Source organism: Coenobita brevimanus, chromosome 116 (assembly GCF_032717465.1).
Source record: "Coenobita brevimanus isolate Jiangsu-jjx chromosome 116, ASM3271746v2, whole genome shotgun sequence".
In the NCBI taxonomy this organism is placed as follows: domain Eukaryota; kingdom Metazoa; phylum Arthropoda; class Malacostraca; order Decapoda; family Coenobitidae; genus Coenobita; species Coenobita brevimanus.
In genome coordinates, this window is record NC_137069.1 from 21,947,345 (window position 1) to 21,957,790 (window position 10,446).

The 10,446-nt window shown below is 41.9% G+C and overlaps 1 protein-coding gene across 1 annotated transcript in view; it reads right to left on the reverse strand.

The window, feature by feature from the left end:
* The window catches only part of LOC145418746 (uncharacterized), a 34,674-nt gene extending 26,973 nt beyond the window's left edge, over window positions 1–7,701 (reverse strand). Inside the window, exons 1-3 of the mRNA XM_080287082.1 lie at window positions 7,590–7,701; window positions 7,089–7,163; window positions 1,479–1,694 (exon numbers count right to left, since the gene is read on the reverse strand). Coding sequence (XP_080143208.1) covers window positions 1,479–1,694; window positions 7,089–7,163; window positions 7,590–7,601 — 303 coding nt within the window. The 5' untranslated portion in view covers window positions 7,602–7,701. The remainder of the gene's footprint in view (window positions 1–1,478; window positions 1,695–7,088; window positions 7,164–7,589) is intronic.
* Between the last annotated feature and the right edge of the window lie 2,745 nt (window positions 7,702–10,446).

Below are 10,446 nucleotides of genomic sequence, written 5' to 3' on the forward strand. Positions count from 1 at the left end.
TTCGGAAGTTACTGTTGTATAAAGTAACTGCTCCTTTAAAGCTATCAGCACTGGTGTCCCTCAGACAACTGTCAACTCACCGGCTTATGTCTTGTCCATCAAAAATCTTGAGCTGCACTGCTAGCTCAGACCCCTTGGTTGCTGCTCAAAACTGAGTATCCACGCTATTTCAAAAGTATTAGCAAGAAACGTCAGTGACCCTCCAAATTTATAAGAAAGGGTATTTTATCAGCCAATGTGTCATATACAACACCACTCATCCCCTTCCCTATCCCCCGAAAGGAGGATGGTGAACCGAAGCAGAAGGGCAACTTCAGCCTACAGTCTACCGAGTTCATGTCCACATAAGCCTGAATATACAAGAGCAACAATAAGTGCTGCACAGACTGCGAAGTTTCAGTATGATTGTTCCTCTGTTGTGGTCTCAGTTGTGGTCATACAATAAACCAGGTTTGTGGTAGGTGGGGGCGCTCACCATCCACTCACTCGATGTAATGCTGCTCTTGGGTGTCTGCCCTTTCGTCTCCTCCATCCTTCTTTCCTTCCATCCTCTTCTGTCTTTCTTTCCTTCATTCTTTCCTCGTCCTTCTGCCTATACGGGTGACTTTACACTCCCTCTTCTGTCTTTCTTTCCTTCATTCTTTCCTCTTCCTTCTGCCTGTCGGTGACTCTACACTGAGTGACAAGCCAAATGGTTTCCTGTACACCAGGAAACCATTTACTACGCTGCGTGGTAACCATATAACCAAATTTTGGAGCCTGGTGGCTGAGTGGGTAATTACGGAGCCCCAACTGGATTGAGCCGGTGAAGGTTTATATCCAAAGGTGGTTGGGGTTTACTGTTCACGTAATGCCACTCAGCGATGAGTGAGGCTGGTCACTCTCATCTTCAATGTCAAGACCAACTTGCCTAGCCCCCGGCTCCTACGCTCCTCATGGGGCAACGTAGGATTGGATGATGAATGAATAATCCTGGTGCAAAAACATCCTACTATTCCAGAAGTTATTTTTCCAATTATAACTTTTTTCCCCATTCTACCTTATTGTCTTCATTCAGTAACTCTCCTGATAAAATAAAAATATGCAAGAAACTGAAATGCTACAAAATGGAATTTTCGGATGGTTAGGAAAACAATGTACGTAGTACTAAAATTAGTTTTCTGAAGCCTATCACTGTACATACTATCTTTCGAACACTGGTGAAGCTGAAGACTTGTTGTTTAATACAAACTGTCACAGTTGTGACTTAAACTGTCATGCGGCGACACGCAACTCCCAAGTTAAACATAGTGGTCCTGTAATACAAGAATAAAACGGTTTATATTTTCTTTGTCTACAGGAAAATAGAGAAAACAGTTTTTAACCCTTAAAATACTAAAGGCCACTCATAAATTGAATATTATTTATCTAGTGGAAGCAAGAATATATCAAATATTTCAGTCGTCGTCTGAAGGTTCGGTGCCTTCGGTTTACCTTACCTCAAAGTTGGTAAAGATGTAGGGCTTGTTGAGCACAACAAGAATATCAAAGTCAGTTTTCTTAGTTACACACAGACCCTCATAGGCGCTGCCCCCGTGCATAAGAGTTGCCCGCTGTAGCAGGTTTCTTTCAGGGACCAGCGCCTCGGCTCCCTCTAACAGCGTGTTGCAAGTCCTAAACTGTTGCTGTAGTGCCTCTGCCAAGTTGCGTACTGCCTGTAAACCAAATCATTTTATCATCAGTTAGGATAGAAACAGCACTGTTGGTTATGGATGCGGATGTAACAGTAGATATGTTGATAAAAACAGCACTGTTGGCTTTGGAAGTGGAGATAACTATGGATACTCGAATAAAAACAGCATATCAGTCTTTGGAAACAAAGGCACCAGTGGACAACTAGATGGAGAAGGCATGGCGTTCAGAGGAAACAGAGGTTACCACGGATATTTACAGTAAGGAAACTATTGTGCTGGCCGGAAACAAAGAAGATAAAATAGTTAAAAATGTGTGTGTGTGTGTGTGTGTGTGTGTGTGTGTGTGTGTGTGTGTGTGTGTGTGTGTGTGTGTGTGTGTGTGTGTGTGTGTGTAGAATAATAATCACAAACTCTTCAAGAAGGTTGGTTCTGTACATATGATAGCAACCAGCAATGGCTTAAAGAAAAAAGTAATTTTTCATGCACTTACGTAGCTTCTAAAATAAATTATAAAGTCAGGAATGCACAGCTTTTTTTTTTTATTTATTCTCAAGCAACACAATGAATTCAATTTGATGTAGTTCAGTGACATTCTCAGCCTGACCAGCCAGGCATTAGCAGATAATACAATCCTACGAATTGGACCATCTGACCTCTAAACTCGTACAAGTTCTGAACACAGTGAGGATCCGCTATATGTTGTGCAGTGATGATGGAATTTTTACAACAGATTTTTTTTTTTTGTGTGGGTGGCTTTACGGTCATCGCCCACTGTGAGGGGCATTAGGCCAAATTAGATAGTGGGAGACATCAACAAGTCACCACCGCACGAGTGCTGTACATGACGGCCATTCTAAGGGGCCAGATGTGGAGGCAACATGTGATAGAAGGCTCGTAGATCGGCCAGACGCACCTCCTCCCCCCTGACAAACAAGACGGGTCGGATATCCTCACCCAGGTCGGCAGCCTAGAGCAGATCGTAGAGGTTGGAGTAGATCGCGGCTCCAAGGTGGTACAACTGGGTGTGGACATCAAGGGCCAGGAAGTATTGGTAGGAGGACACGTCCAGCTGATCCTTCTGGTCCATGATGGGAGGGCGGGATGGGTTGCCCTCCACTGCTGGAGAAGGGGAGGACTCATTAACCTCCTCCTCGGCTGAGAAGCCGGTCGATGCATCCTTGGCCATGGGGACAGAGGTAGAAAAGTCCCACCCCTCCTCTGTCTCTGACGGCGGATGGTGAATTTCTGCCGTGGTCTTTGCCGTTTCCATGTCTAGAGCCGGGTCAGTGATCGGGGTGGCAGTCCTTCCGTTGAGAGGAGCCTCCAGCCTTAGCCTCTTCTGCGGTGTTGTGCAGGGGGCAGCAGGTCATGGCTGCCAGGCCAGGCACTCCCATTGGCGAAGAACTGAGTGTACATCACGAGCAAAGCACTCGGGGATGACAAGCGAGGCAGCCTGTTTTCCTCAAAGATCTTGGTTCTGCACGGCCACACATCCCGGCCCAGTAACATCCCGAGCCACAGGACCCTTAGAAGTCCCAAAGAAACTAAATTTCACCATCTCTCCATCCCCAAGGGAGCATTGGAGGTGCCGTGGGTTAGGTTTAACGACGACCAGGCGGTGCACAAAAACATCAACGCCAGTAACCTGGTGCTTGATGAATCTGTACCCCGCCCTGACATTAAATCAAACCAGGTTCCCTTTAGTCTTCTGGGCCGTTGGAGACTGGTCTGCTGGATGCCCCCACCACTCAAAGGGTCGCAGGCAATAGCAGATGTGTCGTCCATGGCTGTCGGTCATTCTCTCTCCTCACCTTACAATAGAATCAGTGCACACTTCATATATATGGCAGGACTGCCTACTTTATAATTGATTATAGTGTTGCCATCGGTAAATATAACACCTTCACGTCTTGCATATAAACGTAAATATGGCTAAATCATATTCTGCTTGTTTTACAAAGAACATAACGGAACCATAAATTTGTCTGTAATCAAATGCTTAGTGTGTAAATACCTGTGCCTGTGGGTGCTATTGCCAGAAACGTTAAGCAAAGCGTGTAGAGAAGTCTTTATGTGTAATAAAGTGAAGTACATATCACAACAAGATATAATTTTCAATATGATTCAGTGTGACCTTCAATTTATGGATTCAACCAGGACCCCTATAGGTCTAAATACAACTAGAGCAGGAACCCAGGGTGGTCTAGGTAGCTGGAAAGGTAACCGATGTTCCTGTGCAACACAGTGTGGTATGTACATGCATGTATATGAAACTGGGCGACTTGCAGGCCTGCTGTGGTGGGTGTGGCCAGGGGAGTGTTATAACGGCCACTCCAAAGATGGACTAGCTCAGCTTTGTTGTGTAACTCTGTGAATTTAAGTACAGTAGACATGGCATAGCTCAGTGAACAACAAATGGTCAATACAAGTAATTTTCAGTGGTGAGGTACCCCTGCCACTTGCCAATAACTGACCCCTCAAAGCTAATCTAGATCAGCATTTGTGGTAACCCATTGCGACCCATTACAAAATGTTCGACAGGACCCCAGATGTAACAGATGGCCACTGCCATTAGTTTCCAGTGATGGTGTGCCCCTGCCAGTTGGTCCCCAATTTGCCTCATCCCTGTACTGACTTAGATCAGCTCTTGAGGTAACCCGATCGAACCCAGTACAGAATGTTCAGCAGGACATCAGATAAAATGAAATCCCACTGCCAGTAATTTCTAGTGTGGCCAAGCCTGCTTTCGTGATATATGATACGGCAAGCCCTCCACCTAAGAGTTTAAGATTTGGTATTTATCGATGACGTTCAGATTTTTTATTTATCATGTACACGTATCTGTTAACCGATCAATTTTTAGGCCTACAAGGAATCCGTGTGCCTATCAATGTGACTTTGTACAGAATACCCATCCGTATAGTAATACCTTAAAGATCTCAACCTTCCTGAATATGCTCATAGTTATACTTACTTTTACCATTAGAATTCACTCAGGATATTCTATTCTAGTGGTGTACTTATGCAGAGCTGTAAGTATAGGTCAATTATGAATTTCAATTCCACCAAAATAGGCTATCAATTCTAAAGTTTCTTCAAAAGCATGTAAAGTTTAAGCTATCAGTTCTGTTCTACAGTTTCACCAAAAACAGGTAAAGTTTCATTTTTTAAATTCTAATCTAAGAAATTTACAAAGAACAAGAAAATAATTATAAACCATATAAGAGCTGATAAAGAAAGATAGTACTTAATGAGCCACACAAATTACAGTAACTGTGATACAGAGCGCTTATAATTCTGTCAGAACATCGTTTAATCAGTGGTTAATTTACAAGGTTTGTGACGAAGACCAAGCCACACGTGAGCTAGACCTGCCTGTCGCCTAATATCAGGATGGCTTCCTTGGGAGCACAGAACAATAAATTCAAGTATTCGGGTGCAAAAGTTAGAAAAGACCCTCAAAGTTATAAAGTATTAACCTAATTAACAAAGGGTGTTTAGGAGTTAGACGTGGGTAATTTCTACCTAATCTTTTTCAGAGGACATTATGATAAGTATGCGATCAGCAGGCAGGACCTGAACCATTTGATTCGGTAGTTAAACTCTGCTAAAGCAAAACAGCCATTGTAAATATGGCCATATCTATTTTAACAAGAACAAAAAATGTGCATTTAACGTTCTAATAATGCCTAAATACTCTGGAAGGAGAGCACTACTTAATTCCGTGAAAATCTTTTATATTCAAATTTTGGTATTATTAGGACTTTAACCATTTAGACCGTGCAATGCCCAATGCCAAGATGACCAAAAATCTCAAAGATTTCCAAAACCCATACATGTTAGTAGTCATTTGAAAGGTCCTGAGGCATTTCCAATTATGTTGGGGGTTGGGTTAGATTTTTGGTCATTTTAAAGTTTTAGATCTTGGGTGTTCCAAGATATAAAGGGTTGTGCTATCTACAATGGACTGGCTAACAATTTCGCAGGTACAAGGGCCTGTTAAGCATGGCGATGTGCTGTCCTGTTACAGAGTGTGGTGTATTGGTCTGCATATCAGACCTCAAATATAGTCCACATCCTCATCATAATCAGTCTTCACTGCACACATCAGTGTCAATGCCACTGAGTTCTTCGTCAGAATCTGGGTGATTCACTTTATCTCCAGATGACATATCTTCCACTTCCGAACTATGTTGATTAGAGTCTGGTATTGCTGGCCCTTCAAACCAGGTTGGATGCAGTCTGTCCTTTTCATCTGCTGACCACCCATAGTCACATGGCAACAGACCAATCACTGGGGTTGCCGTTGAAGCATGTATCTACAGTATTGTGATGTAGTGGGATCAAGCATCTCCATCTCTAGAGCCCTACAAGTGGGTGGCAGCAATGTTCATCAATTCCTGGATAACCTGTGTGTGTGTGTGTGTGTGTGTGTGTGTAAAACATCTATCCATATCTATATCTATCTATCCATTGTGCCACCACTCCATGCCTTCCCTCGTGCTACACGGGCATCTGGCAGCGCTCATGACCGGAAGGTCACTCAGCCATATTACAGAATTTCTGCCTATTAGAATTCTTTTATTCTCCGAATCGCATCTCTCTGGAACTCGCTTCCCGAGAGTTGTTTGCCTCCAAACTTCAACCAACAGCAGTTCAAGTCTAACTGTTACCGATATTTTATGAATGGAGGACACCAGTAATCTGGTGTATGGATATTTTTTTTACTCATTTGTTTTTCCTTCCTCTGTTAATATATATATATATATATATATATATATATATATATATATATATATATATATATATATATATATATATATATATAATTCCATCCATCCATCATTCATCCGTTCCTATGCCACCCCATGAGGAGCGCATTACGTGAGCAATAAATCCCAAACACCCCTTGGATATAAATCTATAGGCTCAATCCAACTGGAGCGCCTTAATTACCCACTAAATCACCAGTCGCCATAATTCCGTTATATGGTTACCACCCAGCGTAGCAAATGGTTTCCTGGTGTACAGGAAACCATTTGGCTTACCACTCAGTGTAGAGTCACCCATTGGCAAAAGGAAGAGGAAAGAGTGAAGGAAAGACAGAAGAGGAAGTGTAACGTCACGAGTAGGCAGAAGGAAGAGGAATGAATGAAGGAAAAAAAGGCAGAGAAAGGAAGAGAGGAAAGGGCAGACACCCAAAGCGGCACTACATCGAGTGAGTGAATGGTGAGCGCCCCCACCTACCACACACACACACACACACACACACACACACACACACGCACACACACAGAGACAGACAGACAGACAGACAGACAGACAGATAGATGGACAGATAGACTGACTGATACAGATAGATATAGATATAGGCAGATAGATAAATAAATAGATAGTACTTATTACAAAACTCACCTCATTATTCCTCTTAACTTCGGGCACTATGTTGCGGTCCACACGAGCCAGCAGATCCCGAGCGATGCGAGAGTTCTGCAACACAGTGAGGCTGAGACAGGATATGATGCGATGCACATCTGTATTGTTTGAAGGTCATTTACATCAGAATAACACACCAACGTAAAATTCGCAAATTCGTTTATTGAAATATCTTGCTAATCAACTGAAAATATACTTTTGTATTATGCTGGTCTCAACTCCTTTTGAGGCCTAGACTGAATTAACTATGTTCATAGTACCCAGAGTGTTAATAAAACCAGTCCTTGAAAACTTAAGTTCCAAAAACAATATTTGTCTGATGTTTATAATAAACAGTATTAGTTAATGCTAATTTCGGAGAGAGAGAGAGAGAGAGAGAGAGAGAGAGAGAGAGAGAGAGAGAGAGAGACGAACGCAGTCTACTTGACAAAAGTACAAATCAATATTTATAAAGTGTATGTTTCCAGCTACTGTACTTACAAGATCAGTCATGGTTGTTATGGTATGCGGTCCAGTGCAGTCACAGAATGTCAGTCAGGAATCAATAAGTGTATGAAGTTGGCCTTAATCAATGATGTAGGCTACAGTAAGTGGTACCACCACGCCCTGCAAGGCTGCCTCGCGCACACTACAGTAATCATTCTGTGCGCCGCCCGCGAGGCACCCCTCGCCCTAGCAACCAGAGAGAGAGTTGCCAAACGAGATCACAAATGTCGCTAAACTCCTCTCAGATGTAGCTCTAAAATGGAAAGAATACAACCCGGATAATCGCAAGAAATGTTTTAAAAACTATAGAATATCACTAATGCATTGTAATTCCTTAGAGTATTACAGAATTTGATCGCTAAACATTACACTATGGAAGCTTATGTTTGATTATGTTTACTGTTGTAATTGTAGGCCTACAGATTACATACACATCAAAAGATGGTGGTGCATCTTGCCAAACACTTCATTCAGCAGGCAGAGATACAGTTGCTTACAGTAGTGCAAATACATGCAGTAAGTGAAGAAGGATTTGATTTAAAAAATTTTATTGTTAAAGGTACGGAGTACTTATACAAGAAAAGGTGGTTGGGTGACCCAGATATTGGAACTTCCTGGAAGCTCCAAAATATCCATGGAAATGATAAAATCCCTGTGGTATGTGGAGATCTGGTAGAGCTCAGGTTAGCAAGTCCAACTCACAGTTGGAAGAAACCAAATCTGATTCTCTGGCCGGTCTACTCAGGGGACAGGCTTGTTTTCTATCTACACATCAGTGCTGTATATTTGGGGACATGGATGAACCACATACTATTCCAGGTTTTATTTTATGAAAAAATCATGGTTTAGCAAAATTCAACTTGCTGTCGGACGTAATAGTCTTCGTGTAGTCAACAGGCATGAAACTAAGCCCTCTTTGCATTTACTCTGGAATATCTCTAGTGGGCCTACACTGATAAAATCTCATCAATATTGATAACCTTAGGCACTATCCGACGAGAGCAAAGTCAGAGTGCTATAATTCTCTGTCTAAAGCCGAAAGCACCGACTTGGTAATAGTGAACGAGATGAGACGCACATATCCGGTCAGTTGCCAGATTCATCAAGCACATCAAATAATGGCTCAACCCTTTCACAACTACATATATGTTTTATTACTGCTACCATCAAACGATCTGACTCAGTTTGTAAGAGTTTCGTAACTGGGGAGAATACAATGTTTTCACTAACCCGTTTACTACAGGAGGTCTCACGTAAGCTGAAAAAAATAGTGTGCAGGTAGCAAGAATTGACCCAAACATTACTACACAGAAAGGTTGTTTGATTAACTGAGATGTTTATTGTTCAAAAATTATACAACGTACATAAGAAACAAAAGGTGGTGAGTCTTACAACACCTTCAGCAAATAAAGAAATACTCCATTTATACAACAAAAGAACGTTACCTGTATTTACTGAAAGCTACGATCACCCTCCTTATCCCTTCATGGTCTATTAATTTTCAGCTAACGCAAGATCCTTACATTCAGCCGCGGCAGAGGCTACTGGAGCGTTAGTGATAATAAATTTATCATAAGCCCTTTCAGGATAGGGATAACTTTTCAGTTGTTGCAAGATGACTAAAAACCAACCTTGGGTATCATTTTTCCACTGTTAATTCTGTGTTTGCTGACGTGTACCGTACTGAAGTTGCCAAGTATATGCATTTACTACTGACGGCCCACGTATGCTCAGTCGGTTTATTACGATTAACTTCTTTTTCACCAAGTAATCAAAACTGTCGTACTCCTGCATCATACCAGAGTACTACTGTTACTTTGTTTTTATTGAACCATCAGCCCTACCCTGCTATAACAAACCAGTGTCTGCTAACAGAGTCTACCTCTTTATTATCTGTGCCTTGTATTTGTAATATCCCTGTTACACCATACCATTGTCTGCTATCACTGTCTATGCCTCGTAATTTTATCCTATTGTCTTACATCATACGATTTGTTTCATAGTCCGTGGCTTGTATCATACACGTTACCCGTGCCTTCTGTTTCAATTTGTGTACCTTGTATCAAATAACCTATATCGTCCCTTTAACCTCCCCATGACTGCTGTTTGTCTCCACACCTGTACTTAACCTAATTTGATGGAATGATTTACTTACTCAAGTATCATGTACAATATAGAGACCTTTATCTGCACCATCTAATAATAAAAACTCTCTATACGATATGCTACAGTATATGAATCCTTTCAATTCCACTGGCATTTTGCGTACCTAGTTTAGTTTACTACATCTCTGCTTGCTGAAAGGGCGTGAGACAACATCCACCACCTCTTCTGCTTCGTACACTATGCCTCATTCTGACGACGCAAGGCAACTCTAATCCCCAGCCAGCTGTATCTCAAGGACGTACGGGTTCTGAACGGGTGACTGACTCATCATCAGTCTAGGACAAGATCCCGTAATAGTTAACCTATTCAGCTTACCACGTGTCCTGGCTAATATTCCTAATCAGAGGGAGGTTATGTATGGTTTGCAACAAGAAAATTTTCTTTCATATGATGCGTCAGGAAGAAAGGTGAAGGACACGCCAAAAACATGAGGTAAACGTAGTGGAATACTACTAAAACATTGTCCCTGGTTCTATCGTACTGTGATGCAGTCACACTACTTGCATTCTCTGACGTCTACAGCTCTTTCTAGCTATTGCTTCAGACATTTGATATTATATAACTTAAAACGACTTTTACCTAAGGGATTATAACGATAGCTTCGTCTAACTCCTCCAGTTTGAAATCTCACCTAGGGTGAATGATATCATTTGAAAGTAGCAACAATATAATGAGGAAGACGTCA